This window comes from Belonocnema kinseyi, chromosome 10 (genome assembly GCF_010883055.1).
Source record: "Belonocnema kinseyi isolate 2016_QV_RU_SX_M_011 chromosome 10, B_treatae_v1, whole genome shotgun sequence".
Taxonomy (NCBI): Eukaryota; Metazoa; Arthropoda; class Insecta; order Hymenoptera; family Cynipidae; genus Belonocnema; species Belonocnema kinseyi.
Genome location: NC_046666.1, coordinates 54,644,324 through 54,665,108, shown reverse-complemented (window position 1 = coordinate 54,665,108; position 20,785 = coordinate 54,644,324). Strand labels below are relative to the sequence as shown.

The window sequence follows — 20,785 nt, the reverse complement described above, 5'->3', positions numbered from 1 at the left end:
TTTGAAATTTGATTTCTGAAAATTTTGATTATTAATAATCTTTTACACTAATCTGACAACAAAAAACACACATATACATATCATTTTGAATTTAGATACTGATTCCACAACATAATGAGGATTTGAACAATCATATAATTGTAATACGGATGGGTAAAAAATAAATAAAGTTTTATTATACAAATTATATCAAATATTCAATCACAGCACCTTAAAACACAAAATTATTTTTTGTTGCTAAATAGAGAAAAATTTATTTTTTATGCTATTTAATATTGTAAAAAAAATAATCAGCTAATAAGTAATTAAACAATTTATAACATAAAAAGCATTAGAGTATTATTTTCGGTGAATCATCCTAATAATTTTATTCTAAATTTTTCAGAAAATTTAAGTTATTTATAAATATTTAAACTATTCCTAGAAAAATTAAAATATATCGCACATAATTTCGAAATCAGAATTCAGATGCTCATTTCAGATCGCGAAAACTTTACAAAAATAATGTAATTGGAATGGAGATATTTTAAACATTCACAAACTTTTATTATATTATTTATGGCCAATATGCAATTACATAAACTTGAAGTAAATAATAAATTTATGTTACTCAATTCAAAAAAATTACAATTCAATCTTTTTGTGATTTAATATTGTGAAAAAATCGGCTAATAATTAATTAATTAATGTATTCATAAAGCAAAAAGCAATAAACTATCACTTTCATTTAGACATTGAAATCAATTTTATTCTACTTTTGCTTTTTTCATTTTCATTTTTATTTGTAAGAATTTGATTTATTAGTAAACTTTTATACGAATTTCAGAACAAAAATTAAAACGCATTAACGTATAAATTCAAACATTGAATGCAGATAACCATGTCACACCATAAGAATCATTCGAAAAATGATGTAATTGAAATAGGGCTGTATCAATATAAATAAAATTTTATTATGAAAATTATATCCAGTATTTAATTATATAACATTCGAATAAATAATCAATTTCAACTAATTTTTAATCTTTATTTAATTTAATATTTTGAAAACATTATTCAGCTAATAATTAATTAATTATTTCGCAATATGAGAAGCTTTTTACTCTAATTTTCAAATTTGAAATTCCATTTCTTAAAATATGATTTATTAATAAGCTTTAAAACTAATTTCAAAAAATTGAAATTATTTACTTATCATTTTAAAAATTGAATTTAGATACTCCTTTCACCTCACAAGCATCAGGAAAATTATATGATTTTAATAGAGATATTCTAAAGATAAAACAAACTTTTATTGTAAAAGTAATAGCTAATATTGAATTACATAATCAGAAAGTAAATAATCAATTTATGTTGCTTAATTTAAAACATCTTAAATTGAATTATTATGTAAATCAATATTGTGGTGAAAATTAATCCGCTAAAAATTAATTTAATAGTTTTTAGTTTTTATATTATATTTTTAATTTGATATATTTTATTAATTTGAACTTTAACTTCGGAATAATTTTCTTTATTTTAAAATTATTCGAGAAAATGTAAGTTTTAACAGAATTACTTAATAAATATTTAATCATTTCAAAACAAAAAAAAACATCAAACCATTATTTTAATTGAAAATTTAAATAATTTTCACTTTACGCATTTTTTAAAATCTGAACTTGTCTTTGTTTAAATTTAATTAACTATAAGATTTTCAATAATTCTATAAAATATAAATTTTAGCAGAATCGATTACTAATTAATTAATGAGAAAAGATCATAAAAATCAGTTAATAATTCTTTTCATTGAAATGTATATACATATAATTTTGAAAAATAAATTCAGATACTTATTTTCCAACATCACAAACATTAGAAAAAATTATTTCAATAGAGATATTTTAAATAAAAAATAACTTTTCTGCTAGAAATAATAGTCAATATTTAATGAAATAATTTATTTAAATGCATAAAAAATTAAATAAAATAATATAAAAAAGCATTAATAAATTATTTTCACTGAAACATCAAAATCATTTTCACTCTATATTTTGCTGAAAATTGGAAGTTTTCATAATTTTTAAAAAATAATTAAATCAAAACTTAAAAGATATTGACATATTAATTTAAAGATTGAATTTAGATAATTAATTCAAAACATTAAAAATATTTTTTAAATTATAAAATTGGAATAAGGGTATTTAAAATATTGATAAACTTTTGTTATAAAAATCATATCCCATATTAAATAATATAACGCTAAAGTAAGTAATAAATTTATTTTCTTAGTTAAACAATTTTTAACGGCAATCTATATGTAAATAAATATTGTAAACAAAATTAATCAGCTAATAATAATTAATCAGTTAATAACATAAAAAGCATTAAATAAATAATTTTTATTTTATAGAAACTTTTTTCTTAATTTGCTCTTTTCTTTCTGTTATTTGGATTTAGTTATCAACTAATAACTAATTAATCAGTTTAGAAGATAAAAAAGAATCAAAGAATTACTTTCATTAAATAATAGTATATAAATATCTATACAAATAAAATATTTTTGACAATTTTGGAAATCTTTATTAAGATTTTTCAATATTCTCTTCAAAATAAAAAGTCATTTTCAATTTTCCTAGGAATCTTAAGAAACTGTTTTTTATTCTTTTGACGCCTTTTATAATTCCAAAAAAGCTTCTTAATTTTTTTTCGAAATTTGTAAAAATCGATATTTTGTTTTGAATCAGGCCGTGGGCAATTTGCACAAAAATTTAGGTACGAATAGCCGGATTTTAAATAATTAAACATTTTCAATTAATTAAAATTTTTTGCAGACCTTCTAAATATCTCTTTCACTTAGCCGAATTTTTTCTAGGAATTATAGATGTGCAATATTTATATTATACATCAAAATTCAACAATTTTGCTTTTCAAATAATTTTTTACATTTAAAACAATTAAAATTGAAAAGTTAAATATTTAGTTTTCTGTTTTGTTTGAAATATTTGATTTATAATTATCGATTTTACATGAACAATCGAATGTCTCTAAATACTCAGCAACTGTTTTTTTTAAACGAAAAATTTCAAATTTTAGGCTGAAAAAATATTTTAAATTTGATAAAAGCCTTTAATTATGAATATATTGTTTTAAAATTAAAAATAGTTTATGAAGTTTCAATCTTGCGTTTACATTTTTTAAACTGAACTAAACATTTCACAATTCCAATTGAAACAATTTAATTTTATAACTTAAAACCTGAAAATTTTTAAAATTTAAACTGATTTCAAATCATCTGAATCAATTAATCCTTAATCCTTCATTTATAGTTCAATTTCAAAAATCCATACAATTTATATTCACCTTTGATCAACTAAACAGGTTTTTATCCAAAATTGTGAATTCCAAACGGCACTAATAAGTTTAAATTTTTGAAGTCCTTAAAACTGTATTTTTAAATTCTTTAAATGAAAAATGTACGCTTATAAATTAAAATCCAAAATAGAAAATTTGCAAGTGAAAGATTTTTGAATTACACATTCTAAACTAGATTATATCATAATTGAAAAGGATAGAAATTCAACTGACTATTTACAAAGATTTCGCAAAGATTTCACAAAGATTTTTACAAATATTTCAATGATTTCCCAAAGATTTATTTCGCAAGGATTGTAGATAGATTTCGAAGATTAAAAAAAGATTTAAAAATTTACAATAAATTAAAAATACTTTACCGAGTCTTAAGCAATTTCTCAAAGATTTCACAAAGATTTCATTAATTTCACAAATATTACCGAATATTTCAAAAATGATTCAAATATTTCGCAAAGATTTTTAAAGAACTCAAAAAGATTTTCGATAGATTTTAAAGATTGTATTTTTAACCAAATATTTGAATTATTAATCTAAAAGATAAATTTTCGACTTACAAGATAGATTTTTTACGAAAAAGACGAATTTTCAAAAAAACATTATTTTCCAAATAAATTGATGAATCTTTGAAAGAAAAAATTAACTTTTAAAAAAATATTCGAATCCTCAACCAAAACATATGATTAATTTTCAACCTAGCAGTAGCATTATTTCCCTCATAAAATTAAATTTTTACCAAACGAGATAAAATTTCAATATAATCGATGAATTTTTAACAACAAAAAAACACATTCATTTACAACCAAGAAGATAAAAATTTTAGCGAAAAAGACAAATTTGTAACCAAATTTTCAACAAATAGTTGAATTTTCAATCAAAAAGATAACTTCTTAACAAGATATAAATTTCCAACCATGAAAGATGACTTTGCAACAAAATAGTATAGAAATACACCAGTATTTTTTTAAAAAGAAATAGCAAAATTAAAATTTATACACTTCGCTGCATTTTAATTTTGTTTTCTGGATCTTGAAGATTCTTTTCCTGATACATTTTTTCCACTAAAAAGTTTTTAAAGTGCCGGAAAAAATTCTTTTATTATTTACTTAGGCGTTAGAAATTTTTCCCGAAAACCAGGGTGCATTAAATAGAAATTATATCTTATAAAATGATAGATTTAAATCCTAGAAAAAATCGAGAGGACTTTTTTTACCTCCAGAAATGTGATACAAAAATAGAAATGAAAAAATTCTACAATTCTGCAATAAATCAATTTTGAACATTTTTATCGAGCACGGGTATTTATGAATCCAAAAGTGTAGATTGCTATCATATTTAAAAACTTCACACAGATCTCCGATGATTTCTCCTCATAAAATTAACTTTATAACACCTCTTTCAACACTTTTCCTACCTTGAGCGTTTCAGCGAAGAAGTAACTTTGCTGGACGTCGTCCTTTGGCGAATCTGCCAAATAGACGTTGAGAAGTCCTGTAAAACCTCCAGGAACTCTACAATGTTTTTCCAGCGCCTGAACTGCATCCCAACCCCATTCTCTGTACTTGGGGTCCTTCGTCAATCGCCACATAATGAAGTACGACTCGAAAGTCTGAAAGTTGAAAAAGAAAAATTAGGTAAAGTAGGGTGCGCGCCTACAAAAAAGAGTTTCGTAGCTTATTCAGTCGTTAATCCAGTTGGTTAAACCTCCGCCTCCTCATTCTCCTCCTCGTATTCCACTCATACTTTACCGCCCATTCTCCTCCTTCCCTTACTACTACTTACTACTTACTACTTACTTCCCTTACTACTGCTTTTGTTTCCTTTGACAAATTCTTTCTCTACTACTTCACCCTCTCACTTCCCGTCTTTTCCCAACTCTCAATTCCCCTCGTTTCCTCCACTTCCACTACCCACATTTCCCATTACTTCTCCGCCTTTATTACCCCTCACTTAAACTACGTCCCTTCCCATAATGTCTTCTCACTTCCTCTATGACGTTTATTATGCTATTTAAACCTCCTCTTCCTCTCATACCTTTCCTCTACTCAACTCCCTTTCCTCACTTCAACCGTCACATCCTCTCCCTTCCTGAACTTCTTTCTTCACTAATCTCCCCTCTTCTCACTTCACCAGCAAATACTCTCCTTCCCTCAATTCCCTTCCACATACATCACTTCCTGTTTCCTTATCATTCGCAATAACCTACTAGCTATTCTCTCAATTCCCGTATTTTGCCAACTCTCATTTCCAGTCACTTCCTCTACTCCCACTATCCTAATTTTCCATTACTTCTCCACCCTTTTTACCCCTCACTTTAACTATTTCCCCTCCCTTATTTCTCCTCACTTCTATTCTTCTTCCCTTATTTGCGTTCCACAGACAACACTTCCTTTCCCACACTCACCCGTAATACCCTACTAGCCCTTCTCTTAATTTCCGTACTTTGCGAACTCTCATTTCTCTCATTTCCTCTGCTTCCACTATTTCCACTATTTTCTTATTACTTCTCCGTCCTCGTTACCCATCACTTTAGCTACTTCTCTTTCCGCAATTTCTCCTCAGTTCTCCTACGACGTTAAATAAGTCATTCAAACCTTCTCCTTCACAATTTCTTCTCCAATACTTCGACCTCTCCGCACTTCCCCATCGAACACTCTTCTTCCACCACTTTCCTTCCTCAGGTACAAATTCACCTCCCTTTCTCACCCGCATTATCCTACTAGCCCTACTCTCAATTTCCGTACTTGTCCAACTCTCATTTCCCATTACTTCGCCTACTTCCACTCTCGTCATTTTCTCACACTTCCCCTCTTATAACTTCTACTTCTACTCCTTTCATTTCCTGCTACTCAACACCCCTGATTTCCTATCACTTTTGGTCCCCTTATTTGTGCTACCTCCCAAACCCTCATTTACCCTCACTGCCCCAAGCCTAATAACCAAAACTTTATCTCCCCTCAGTTTCCTTCACTTCACCCACTTCCCCTCCTTTAACATTATTTTCCGTCACTTTTCCACTTATATTTACCACTAATTCATCACCCCTTATTTAACCTCACTTCTCCTACTTCCCCTCCTTGGGAAAAATGATGACGAACTATAAGTGTTTCTGTCCGGAGCTACGAAACCCTAAAAATGAAATCATTCTGCTCTCTCCACCAATCTCGCGTGGTTATGCTAAAAAATATGATTTTTGTTTTCATATTATTTTTTAGAGATAAAACAAAATATCCACAAGTCTTCTATTATATGTTTCACGTATCTCGCGTCTTGTAGCGGTATATTGGATTTTTTTATTTGTTCATATCAATTTCGATAAATCAAAAACAAGGAATTCTGTCAAGAAATGGTGTGGAGAAATGTTGTGGGAATTTTCAGACGCTGAAAATCCTCCAAAAACATTCCACCATATTTTCGGTCGTTTGTGGATTCAAAAATTAAATTTTCGATTTTCTGCATATTACTTTCGATAAATAAAAACAGACGAGTTCTATTGAAAAATTTTTCAAATAAATTTGATAGGGTTTTTCAAAAGCTATAATTTCTCATAATATTTTTTTTTGTTTTTTGCGTCGTTTGGTTCAAATTTGAATGTCGCGCTGTCAAATTTCTGACAATTCTGATACTTCTTTCATCAGAAATCATGAGAATGTAATAAATTATAAAAATTTTGTATCTCTCCTTTGGGTAAAAAACTTCTTTCTATCAAATTAATTTTTAATCTCATTTTTATAATTAAACCCAAAAGTACGCGTCTAATTTGTGGATGTGTTTAAGTGCACAATTTTTGTTGAATAATTTTGTTTCTTAATTTGTGTCGTTTTTCCAAAAATTGAATTTTTCTTATTTTCAATGCTATTTTTCACGAATAAAAACAAAACTACGCGCCCTATCAAGAAGAGATTATTAACAGATTTCTCAATCTTCTTTGGTACCACAAATTCGTATTATTTCATATTTTTTCGTATCTTGCATAGTTTTACTACAAAATGGAATTTTTTATTATATTTTGTACGATAAAAAACTTGAATGTTCGATTTTTCAGGAAAATCCAAAAAATTGTTATGATATTATAGGGCTTTCAAAAATCAAAGTTTTTCTTCTCCTGACTTTTTTTTATGTCGTGCGTTGTTTGGCTACAAATTTATATTTTCGATTGATATTTTTAAAGGTTATAAATGGTATATTAATAATATTTTTTAATCGAAAAAAGTGATTCGGATGAATCATTTGGCTTTCTGAGTACTACGAATAGCCATCCATAAAATTTTTAAATCTGAAAAAATGGTCCCGAAAATTTTGAAAATGCTCCAACTTTCTGAATTTTAATTGAAAACAACTGATTAACGAAATTGTCCTTTATTTTAGGACCTATAAAAAGTGTGCGAAAGCTCGATTCGATCGGTTAACTTTCTCGAGAGGTATCGTGTTTACGGACGGACGGACCGACAGCTTTTTGGATTCAGGCGTTCTCAAAACGTGGATATCCGCTGGAAAACTGTGGTGTCAAATTTAAGACATATCTAATTCTTTCTCATTTATAAATAATTATGAGAATGTAAAAAACTTTATTTGAAGGAAAAGAAACTGGAAAATTGTTTCTATCACAAACGAATCTTTTATTGAACTGCATAAAACAAATGTCTCTATTAATTAAATGCAAAGCAGAACTCTTTATTTCAATTGTATAAGAGGAAAAAAACTGCAATAATGAGGTGGTAATAAAATGTAAAAGATACGAAAAAATGATAAAGGAGAGTTTTTCATATAAAGGAGGAGGTTTGATAATTTACTCCTCGCTTGGTCAGACGTTTTGAGGTGCAACAGGTTTTATTCAAAGGGTAATGATCATTTAATAAAATTTTTAATAAAAATAGAGAAGACTTGCCTCAGGTCGCAGGATATAATACTTCTCGCCGTTCTTCAAACTTCTCGCTTCGTTTCCTTCAATAAAATGGAAAGCTTCTGGTCCCAGTTTCGTCACACTACGATCGTAGGATTCGTGACACGTATTTGTTAAACCTGCTGCGATATCCATATAGTGATTGCTTACATCGTTTTCTTGACTTTTTGCACCCAATGCAAACATTCCGCCTGGAAATTTCGAATTGAATTTTTAAAAAAACATTTTAAAATGGTTAAATTTCAAATTTTTTCACTTCAAACAAAAAAGGATGACTGACTCTACCGTTAAAGATAGTTTTCAACCAAATGGTAGTATTATAAAAAAAAGATTAAACTTCAACCCAGATGCTTTTCAACAAATGCTTTTTTTCAACAAAATAGTTATATTTTTACCAAATTATGAAAGTTTTTAACTTTAATTATGAAATGTCAAACAAAAAATCTCAAATCTTAATCATAAACTGCTGAATTTTTGGCCCAAAAACATAAATTTTCATCAAGAAGATTAATTTTCAACATTAAAAGATGAATTTCTCAACTAAAAAGATGATTTTTCAACCAAGCAGTTTAATTTTCCACCAAAAAGACAAGTTTAAGGAAAAAATTTAAATTCTCAGCAAAAGAAATGAATATGTAACTAAAGAGATGAATCTTAAGCTAAAAAAAAGATGTTTAACAAATTAGTGAAAGTTTCCAACTAGAAATTTAATTTTCTAACCAAAAAGAGAAAATTTCATCCAATAAAGATTTAATAGTCAAGAAAGAAAATATTGAATCTCAATTTTTAATTTTAATACAAAAGACGAATTTTTAGTTGAATATTAAAAGCAAAAACTTAAATTTTCAACAAAAACGTTAATTTTTATCCAAACAGTTGTATTTTAAACCAAAAAAGATGAATTTTGAACTCAATTTTCAACAAAAACTTGAAGTTACACTTTCAGTTTAAAAAATTTACTTACCTGAATTTTTAAACTAAATATACGGATATTCAACTAAATAAGATAAATGAATTTACAACTAAAGAGATAAATCTTCTACTTAAAAAATTAATATTTAACAAAGTAGTTAAAGTTTCAACCTAGAAATTTAATTTTCTAACCAAAAAGAGAAAGTTTCCTCCAATAAAGATTTAATAGTCAAGAAAGAAAATAGTGAATCTAAATTTTGGAAATTTCAAGACAAAAGACGAATGATCAATTGAATATTCAACGCAAAAACTTAAATTTTCAACAAAAAAGTTAATTTTTATTCAAAAAAGATGACTAAAAAAATCAATTTGCCGCCAAAAATGGAAGTTAAATTTTCAGTAAACAAATTTACAAAAGAAAATAATTTTCTAGAAAATAGTCAAATCGTCAACCAAAGAAACGAATTTTCAACTAAAGTGATAAATTTTCCAATGCAAAAGAAAATTAATTTCCAACAAATAAACATTTTCCAACAATAAAAAAGTTACATTTTTAACCCACTTTTATCCATTAAGTTGAATTTTCAATTAGAAACGATTAACTTTCAACAAAACAGTTCAACCTTCAACCAAACAGATTAATTTTTAACTAAAATGATAAATCTTCATTTGGAATAATTATATTTTTAGTGGAAAAATTTTGTTTGTCAACGACAAAAAATAATTCTTAACCAAAAAGATGAATTTTCAACCAGAGAAATGATTTTTTAAACAAAACGATTCATCCTTTAACCGTGTAGTTTAATTTTTAACCAAAAAAAAATAATTTTCAACTGCGAAGGGGTTTTGGCTTAATGGTATAATAAATTTCAAGTTTAACCATAAACAGTTGAATTTTCAACCCGAAAAGTTAAGTTTTTATTAGAAAGATTAATTTTCGACATACAAAAAATGAATCCTCAAGCAAAAGGAACATTTTTTAACCAAGTAGTTTAATTTTTCACCGAAAAGACAAATTTTAAAAAAAGGTTAATTCTCAACCAAGGACATACAATTTTCATTCAAACAGTTGTATTTTCAACCAAAAAAGAAAACATTTAAATCATAAAGATTATTCTACGAAAAAAGGTGAATTTTCAACTCTGTTTTCAACAAAAAGTTAAGTTACACTTTCAGGTTAAAAAATTTAATTACCTGCATTTTAGAATAAAAGATGGGTTCTAAACAAAAGATATAATATTTAATATTTTAAACAAAAAAGACGAAATTTTTACCAAAAAATGAATTTTTTGAGCTGAAAAGATTACTTATTTAACAAAAGTTTTCAAAAAAAGATACATTTTCAAGAAGAAACGGAATAGTAAGATTGTCAGTTAAAAAAATTAATTTTCAATAAAAGGAAAATAATTAGCCACAAAATAATTACATTTGCAACAAAAGAAATGAATTTTCAACCAAAAAGATGACTATAAAGGATCAGTTTTCCATTCAAAATGGAAAAGTTAAATTTTGTAATAAAAAAATTACAAAAGAAAATAATTTTCAAAAAAACAGACAAATTTTCAACAAAATAGTTAAACATTCAACCAAAGAGATGAATTTTTAACTAAAATGATAAATCTTCAACTGTAAAAGTTAGATTGTCAATTAAAAAAGCTCATTTTTAACAAAAACAAAGAATTTTCAACCAAAAATGAATTTTCAACCACAGCAATGATTTATTGAACCCTTAACCAAAGAAGCATTTTTTTCAAAAAATTATGAAATTTCGACTAAAACCGATGATTTTTAAAACAAAAATACGAATTTCGTTGTATTTTCAACCAGCAAAGATTTCAGTTGAATTTTTAACATTAAAATATAAATTTACATATAAAAATTAATTTCCTATAGAAATAGTTGAAATTTCAATAAAAAAAGAACGATGACTTTTTAACAAAATGGCTGAATTTTAAACCAAATAATAATATTTGTTACTTAAAATATAACCGCCAGCAGGAAGCACCTGTAGAATAAAGAATCAGAAATTGAAATACAAGGCAAAAGTTTATTTTCCAAATTCCTTAATTTTTTCCCTGGCCACCAAATGTTAGATTTTGGCTCAATGATATATAAAGAACAATAAAACAATCTCAAATTAAAAATTTGATATTTGAAATGTATTATCCTTAAAAGTTATTTAAACTGCCTCTCATAGAATCTCCCAGAACTTTGGAATTTTTTTTTCGAAATCCCTGATTCTTCGCTAAATTTCCCTGAGCAATTAAATTCGCTGACTTTTCGCTAATTTCCAGGTTTTCTCTGACCTGCTTCCACTTTTGTTTCATATTGAAAGATCAGCCTGGAAATATATTTGTGGTTCTTGCAAAAATCATATAGCAATCTCATTTAATTGCTAATTTAAAAAATATATTTTCTTCAAAGACATAAAAATAGTATAAAATAAATTTTCTAGAATTTTGCGGTTTTTTAACTTACCAGCAAAGCAGGCCAAATGACCCATCTTGTGCTCTAATCTTTCGTATTTCAGATCAGATAGATAAAGCAGTCCTCCTGGAGATTTAACGATCATATGCTGAACAACAGCACTCATCGCATCATCATACATTTCCCTAGCTTCCATGTCTTCTTTTCCAGACTGAATCCAAGCCTTCAGAAGATATTCATAAAAACTGTCGCCCAAGCCTCCCAACGACATGTGATCTGAAAAATACAATTTTTAATTGCAACACATGAAATTTAACGAGAAAAAGCCTAAACGGGACACCGCCTATTTGAATAGACCCATCCGATTTAAAAAAAACTGTCTTCTTTTTTTTTGACTAAAATATTCTCTGAAAAAAGATCTACTTTCTTCGCTCTACTGGGAATCGAACCATAGAGCTTCCGATTGCCAGTCGGTTGCTTTTCCCTTAAGCTACTAGAGAGATAGAAAGAAGAATCCTTTTTCAGAACTACACGAATTATTTTGCCAAGTGTTACAAGACAAATTTTTCGAGGAATCTGTTTTATCGTCAGAGAATAACAGAAATTCTTAACGTCTTTTCAGACTAGATGGATCTATGAATTTAAAAAAAATTCTCCTTCGGTCCGCTTGAAATTGAAGATCTTTTTTCAGAAAAAATATAATTAAAATTTTTTAAATTTATAGTTCCATCTAGTCTGAAAAAACGTTAAGGAGTTCTGTTATTTTCTGATGATAAACCAGATCCCTTGAAATAACTATATTATTGAATGGAATTGCTGAAACCCAGTTGGAATAAAAAATGTCAACTTTTCGGCAAAACTTTATAACTTATTTGAAATAGACTCGAAACATAAATTCAGAAAAAATGTTCTGAATACAAAATGTGACAGATAAAAATAAAAAAAAGTTATATATTCGAAGAGGTTCAGGATTGCTTAATATATGTCTTAAAGACATCCAGAATGAGCAAATTATGGGGCTATTGCTGGAGACAGAGAAAAAAAATGACCTCATCTGCCGTGACCTGACTCAACGATAAATTTCAGTGCGATTAAACAGGCGAACTGTTACTGCTAATTTATTCTGCTACCGAATAAATAAGAACGTTGTAACTACACGTATGCGGGTACAAGTATATGTTCCTCTTCTCATCTTTCTGCTCTTGCATTTTTGCTTTGAGAAAATCGTAAATAATTATAAATTTTGTTAATGTTAATGCTTTTATTCAATACATATTTTGAGAAGGATCCTATTCGTTGCCAAAAATTAAATTAAATATTAAAAAAATTACTTAATTAACAAACAGTGTTTGTTTGATTCTGAACCAATATATTCAGATTATTACATTTTCCAAATAGATAAAGAAATAATCCAAAATACTCGCACATTTCTGAAATTGCTCATTTCAAATATATCAAAATATCTAAATAAATAGTTTTAATTCATCATAAAATTTATTTCTAAATGTTTTTAAATATTATTGATAAAAGAAAAACATTTAATTGCAGATGATTGTTTAATAATGGGAAATCATTGTGTTTTGACATTTCGCTACTACACTATAATTTGTAAATTTTTTTACGTTTTAAAATAGAAAAGAAAAATTAAATTATGGGAAAAAACTTATTATGAAGAATTCGAAAAAAATTATAAGCTTTCTAATAATTACGAAAGAGTCGACGTCATATTTTTTCAAGATTTTTGGAAAAATTGTAAGTGCTTTAGTTTCTATTTTAAAATAATAGTTTTAAGTGTAAAATTATTTGATTAAACAAATCAATCCTTTCTACGACCGTTGATATTTATTGATTTCAAATCGTAGATTTTAAATTATTTATGTCTTACGTTCCAATCGTAAATCGAAAAAATAAATATGAGTAAAAAAAAACTCATATATATATATCTAAAATAAAATATCTGAGTTTCGAAGAACATGTTTTTTTGACTCACATTTATTTTTTCGATTTACGATTGGACCGTAAGACATAAATAATTTAAAATCTACGATTTGAAATCAATAGTTTTAAGTTTTGAAGATTTCAAAATGTGTGACAAAAGAATATGGAACACTTTGATATCATTTTCTTAATTCTTGAGGATTCAAAAAAATTGTAGGTAGATTCAATTCTGCAAAGCGTTTAGATAATTAAAAAAATATTGTTAAAATTCATAGGAAAATTTCAAACGATTTTTTCTTTTATGAATTCTAAGATAAAGCTAAAAAGGATTACAAAATATTTTGAATTATTTCCTAAAATTGTCAAAAAGAGTGTAAACGATTTTAAAGCAAAATTTTGCCGTAATACATAATTTTAGAATAAATTTGAGTAAGTGTAAGAGATACTTTGAAGTTTTGAAACGACGAACAAACCATATAAGATTTTGTAAAGTTTCAAGAAAATGAAAAAAAATTCTTAAAGTTCCTAGGAACAATTCATTTAAAGATAATATTTAAAAAGAGTTTTAAATATTTCGAAAGATCTCTCAAATTTACAAAGAAGAATCTGAAAAATTTCAACCCACTTTTATTTTATTTTGCAGAATTGAAGAAATAAATCACGAAAAATTTAAATAATTTTCAAATATTAGAAGTTTTAAAAATTGTGAAAGGAATAACAAAAGAATTTTTTAAGACTTAAAGGAAATCTTTTATTTTGAGAAATAAACTTTAGGTGAAAATTGAAAAAGATTTCAAAATATTTCGAAAGAATTTTTGAAAGGAAATAAATCAAGAAAAATTTGAATAATTTTCAAATATTAGCAGGTAAATAAATAAATAAGTAAATAAAAAAATCTTCTTAAAATTGTAAGGAAAATTTTGAAGATTTTTAGGTCATTTGTTTACATTTTAAACGATTTTTCGAAAATTTCAGAAAAATTAAAGTCAGCTAAAAATATTTTTAGGGATTAAAGAGGTTTTTCTCAAAAATCTGAGAAAATATAAATTACTATAAGTATGAAAACAAACCACATTATTATAAATAAATAAAATATTATAAAACCTTTTTTTTATTTGGGAAACGTCTATTATTTTTTTATATGGGTGCATTTTCCAAGGATTGGAAGTAAGGAAAAATATATTTACAATCAGGGCAGGGGAATTACAGGAAGTAAGGGTAAATCAAGGGAAGAAAATTAGACGAAGTGATAGAAAATCGGCGGTGGGAAAGTAAGGCAAGACATAGAAAATCAGAAGTGGAAAAGAAGGGGAAGTAAAAGAAAATGAGAAGGCGGTCAGCAGAGGAAGTGAGCAGAAAAGAGGTAAAGGAAGTAAAAGAAGAGAAGAGTTAATTGAGGAAGCTAGGAAAGGAAAAAGTATAGAAGGAAGAAGTATGGAAATGCGGGGCGATGGGTGAAGTGAAGCGACGCGAAAGAAAGTAGTGGAATGTGCAGGGTGTAGGAGAGTAAGGAAGTGAAAACACGGTAGTACAAGGTTTAAACGACCTAATTAACGTCTTAATACCTTATAAAACCTTTTTTAGTAGGCGTACGACGCCTACTCAGACTAATTTTTTGTGAACGTTGCTTAGCCGCCTGCAGAAACACTGATCCTTAAGATTGAGTATCCGTTCGTCTGTCGTACTTTTTCCAAGGAGGGGAAGTAACAAGATGTGAGGAGAAATGAGTTTTGGGGAATATAAGGAAGTAACGGAATAGAAAATGAGAGAAAACTATGGTAGGAAGCGAGGAAAGTCAGAGGAGGAGAAATAAAATGAAGGGTTAGTAGAGGACATTATGGGAGAGGAAGCTGGAAAAATGACGGAAAAGTGAGCAGAAATGAGAGGAGGGGGAGTAGTAGAAGTGAGATGAAGCGAGGGAAGGAATCAGAGAAAGGGTGGGGTTGTGGGTGAGGGGATGGGGATTAGGAAAGTGAGAGGAAATGAGGGCTGAGGTAGTGAGAAGTAGGAAAAGTAGAGAAAGTGAGTTTAAGTGAGAGGAAGTAGAAGAAATTACTAGAAATAAGTGTAAAAGTGGGAGAGTAATCGAGAAGAGAGAAAAGTAGAAGGAGGAAAAAGTTGGATAAAGATAATGGAAGGAAAATACGGAGAAGTGAGATAAAGGATATTAGAGGAAGTAAGGAAATATGAAGAAAGGGAGTGGAAAATAAGAGGATATGATGGGGAAGTACGGGAAGTGAGGTGAAGAAACTTATGGGTAGGAAGTAGGAAAAGTAAAGTAAGAATGGAAGGAAAAGTGAGTGTAAGTGAGGGGAAGTAGGGAAAATGATTATAAATGAAGGCGAGTAGGGGGGGGGGAAGCGAGAAGAGGAGGAAGAAGTTGAAGAAGAGGGGTGGACGCGGGTTGAAGTATGGGAAGGGCTACGGATTTTTTTTTTATGTTATGCACGCGAGTGCAATTTTCACGCTGCTTAATAATAATGAAGCGGTGATGCATCCTCGCCTACTCGCAAATGAGAATCATTATGCAAAGCAATAAAAACATGAATTATGCTCAATACAATTCCATGCTGCGATATTTCTTGACGATTGGTATTGGTCAGATTTTAAACGACCTTATGATATCGCTTTTAAGATTCTATAAATAACACTTGAGGTAGTCAATAACTTTTTACGTAAAATTTTATATTTTATCGATACGATTATGTGATAAAATATCTTCTCATTCCAAAAATAACGTGTCTGATAAAAATTTTTACGGACTTGTAGAATAGTGCGTTTGCTCATGATGATGTAACTGTTATGTAGCAAATGGAACAGTTTCTATAAGGAGTAAAAAACTAGCACAATTGAGGATTAAATTATAATATCCATTACAAATATTAACATTTTCCCCCGTTTTTAAAATCGATATATTGGTGAATCGGAACAAATTCTTAATGAGCTCAGAATTAATTTACTCGATAGCACACTCATAATAGATTAAGCTGAAGTAATTTTTGCAAAGTAATTTTAAATGTTGACTATTTCAACTATGTTAAGGTGATTGTCTTTATGAGAAAAAAAATTAAAATGCAAAGACGTACACTAGTCCAAGTTGTACCTTTTTTAGCAAAAGAAAAATTCAAAATAAAAATTCTAGAGATGATATAACTTAGAGGTCTATTAATAGGTCCTAAGAATTTTATATTACTTTGTAAATATTTTTTCATAAGAATTTGGCATATGGGCAGTCAATTAGAAAATATAATAAATAATTTTAAAAAGTTACTTATTATGAAAAAATGTGAAACATGAGAAAATTATTATGTCTTTTAAAAATAAGTGGAAAAATGTTCAGTAATATAAAAGGGGATAATTGCGTATGTATATAAAAAATTAATATATGCATATTCAAGGTATTGAGTACATAAATCATATGCGGTTTTTAATTTTGTTATTGTATGATAATATTAAAATATTAAAAATAATATAAACTCAGGGGGTTTGTTTAGGCGTGTTATCAGGTGACAAGAGTAAAAGAAAATTCTGGCTAATTTATGAAAATTTAATGCAGTCTATTTTTAAAATCTCACCGACAAGAGTGGAAAATACGTCCATCATATATAATAAAGTTCACGCAAATTAGGTATTCAAACAGATTAAATACAGGAGTACAGTGCAAAATAATAGGATCATAAAATACACGTGTAGTGAATATTATTTTAATGAATATGTATTAAGCTTAAATTAGTTGCATAAAAGTTTTGGTCTTTCATATTTACAATTGATATGATTTAACCATTTTTACTATTTAATACAACTTAATTTACCGCATAGAAAAAATGCAACAATTAAAAATATTCAGTTTGAAAATGTCAGGAAAATTTTTTATTTTTTATCCATAACCTTTTCATAACATTTTTTTTTGAATTTTTCGCAATGTTATTAATAAAAGAGATAATTTTAATTTTAAATGTTTTTTAATATTTGGAAATAAATATGTTCTTAACATTTTACTATCACACTATAATTTGTCGACATATTTACACTTATAAAGAGGATGAAAAATAACATTCTAAACAAAAACTTAGAATATCTTAATTAGTATTTAAGCTTTGATTTTTAGGTTATTTTTGTTAATATGGTAGGATTTAAATCAATCTTAGGAAAGAATTGAATTATATAGTCAAATGTTCTTTTATTTCAAAAAAATTATTTCAAGAAAATATTTAAAAACATTCAAAAATATTTAAAGATTTTCTCAAATTTCGGATAAGAGTGTAAAAGATGGCAGAGCAAAATTTTTTGATTTTTTGAAGATCAGAACATTTTAGAAAAAAAACCGACTAATTTTAAAAGATACAACAATAATTTTAAACTTAAAGTAATTCAACAAATTTAAAATTGAATGTAGATTTTCGAAGATTTGAAACAACCAATTTAAAAGTTTTTTCGAATTTTGAGGGCTTTTTAAAGAAAATAGAAAAATTTCTTTAAATTTCTGAGAATATTTTTAATGTTTTTTTTATTTTGCTAAATTTATTTTAACAGAATATTTGAAAATATTTCGAAAAATTCAAAAATATTTTCAGATTAAAAAAAATATATGTTCGAAAGTTTTAAAGAAATTAAAAAAAAAAAATTAAAATTTTGAAAGATAAAAAAAACTGAAACAAAGCTTAACTTTTAGAAGCTTTCGTAATAAGATTATAAAGTTGTTAAAGATTTTGAAAGGTTTCAAGATTAAAAGATTCATTTTAAGAAAACGCTTTAAAACAATTTTAAACTTCACAAAAGATTTTCATGATTATTAAAGACAAATCTGGAAAATTTTAGGAATAATTTAAGTCAATTTGAAAAATATTTAGAAGTTTTTGAATAGATTAGAATTATTTTAAAACGTTGAATGATTTCCGAAAAATTATAAAATAGATTGCAATTTCTCCAAGCGCTAAAGACTCCTGAATGTATTTTAACTCACTCAAATTTTTTCTAATATTTTTCAAATACTCTAAAAGAAAAGGATTCTTTAAAATTTTCCAGATACTTTAATGACATCTGAAAATTATCACAAATCTTTTTGGATTTTCTCGAGGAACTGAAAAAAATTAAATTTCTACAAACTTAAAGCACATAATATAATTTTTACCTTCAAGTTATAATTTGTCTACATTTTGATTTGACTGGCAAATCTTTTTGGACTGAAAACACAAGAATTATGTAGAAACTTTGTCTTTTTGGTTTAAAAATTCATCTCATTTGGCAGAATCTTAATCTTTTATTAATTAAAATTGCAACTACCTGGTTTAAAATTAAAATCTTCTTTGGTTGCGGATTAAACCACTTTTTTGAAAAATCGTTTTTCCGGATAAATTCAATACATTTTATTCAAAATCATATTTTTTTTAGGTTTATTATTAATTATTACATTCCCCATTATTTTGTGTTGAAAATTCAACTTAGGGGTGAAAAGCTACGCTACTTTCTTAAAAAGACACTTGTTTAGTTGAAAATTTATCTTTTTGGGATTTTTTGTTTAAAATTTGAACTGTTTGATTAAAAATGAACTTTTTTGTTGAAATTTTGATATGACATATCTGCAATTTTCAAAAAAAAATTGAATTTTTTCAAGAAATTGTGTAAAATTATATTTGTATAACATTAAAACAAATAAACCTAAAAAATAAATAGTTAATCGAAATTCTTATTTCCGAGTATCAGTTTTTTCAAATTATCATTAATAAGTAAATTATTTACACAAGATTGGAAAAATATGGGAAAGAAACGCAGTTATTTTCGAAATTAACGCATGTATCTCCGAATGCAAGCTGTGTCTCAAGTATTACTAGAATAATTTAACGAAATGTGTGCAAGGCGAAGAATTCAAATTAAATTCCAATGCTCAGGCGCGAAAAATGCTGGCGAAATTGGAAGTTTGCCAGGTAAGGTGCAGAGATATATTCCATTTCATGTTGACTGTAGTACCAATATCACGTAAAGTTGAAAACTTTATTAAAAACTTTGTCAGCAGATGACGAATAAATATTACTGTTTGAGGAAATATAATCTTTATTTACTCTAGGAAATTTCCCCTCATATAATTTTTTTCGTAAAAGAATACAATTTTAATCGTAAATTTTGTACTCAATAAGTCATTAATCATTGAGTTCAAATACAATATCAATTATATCAATTCTCTAATAAATTAATTTTATGCAGGTTATATCGATTATTTTGTAACTATATCAATCATTATGTTATATTTATAAACTGAAGATTTTAAAATAAAGATTCTTCAATTTATAATTTATATAATTTTAAGTAATGTGATTCTCAATGAATTTTCACAATCTTAAAGAAAAGTCCAATTTTTAATTCTTGATATTCTAAAATGAAGAAACTTCGAATAAAAATCATAAAAATTAAGGCATTTTTAATTGTTACACTAAAAAAGGTAAATTTTTGAAAATTTAAAGCTCTTTAATTTTGAAGATCTATAAATCAAAATCCTACAATTTTGATGATTTTTTAAATCAAAAGTCAAGTTTTTGACTCTAAATATTTGAAATTGAAAAATTTTGAATTTAAATAATCAGAATCGCAACATTTTAATTAAAAATTCTTCAAATTAAAAACTCTTTAATTTTAAAGAATTAAGATTCATAATTTTTATAATTTTAAAGGGTTACAATACAAAATTATTCATTTATCAGGATTTATAATTTTTTCAATTCTAAATCTGCCAAGATAAAGATATTTCGAATGTGAAGCATTTAAATTCATGAATTTTTAATTGTAAAAATTAAAACTTGCATAATTTTTAATTTCCAAAATTATAAACTTTTTAATTCTGAACATTTACAATTCAAATTTAAACAACTTTGAAGAGTAATCATTGAAAACTCTTCAATTTTCAATGATTAAAAATAATAATACTTAAATTTTAATGATTTTAAAGATTAAAACATAAGTTTTCAATCATAAATCTTCTAAATTAAAGAAATGTTGAATGTGAAGCATTCAAATTCCATATTTTTTATTGCAAAACTTAAAACTTGCATAATTTCTAATTTTTAATTTCTAAAATTACTAACTCCTTAATTCTAAAGATTTACAATACAAAAATATGGAATTTTGCAGTTACAATTTAAAACTCTTTAATTTGCAAGATGTACCGACTGTACTATACGGTAGCGAGACATGGACTTATCAAGAAAAAGATAAGAGTAAAATTAACGCAATTGACATGAGATTCATGCGCATAATAAGCGG

At 26.6% G+C, this 20,785-nt stretch overlaps 1 protein-coding gene across 5 annotated transcripts in view; it reads right to left on the bottom strand.

The window, feature by feature from the left end:
- LOC117181692 (mannosyl-oligosaccharide 1,2-alpha-mannosidase IA-like) overlaps window positions 1–20,785 on the bottom strand; it is a 242,201-nt gene that overhangs the window by 903 nt on the left and 220,513 nt on the right. For all 5 annotated transcript variants that reach the window (XM_033374620.1, XM_033374619.1, XM_033374622.1 and 2 more), the window contains exons 8-10: window positions 11,645–11,869; window positions 8,240–8,445; window positions 4,766–4,960 (exon numbers count right to left, since the gene is read on the bottom strand). In XM_033374620.1, coding sequence (XP_033230511.1) covers window positions 4,766–4,960; window positions 8,240–8,445; window positions 11,645–11,869 — 626 coding nt within the window. The remainder of the gene's footprint in view (window positions 1–4,765; window positions 4,961–8,239; window positions 8,446–11,644; window positions 11,870–20,785) is intronic.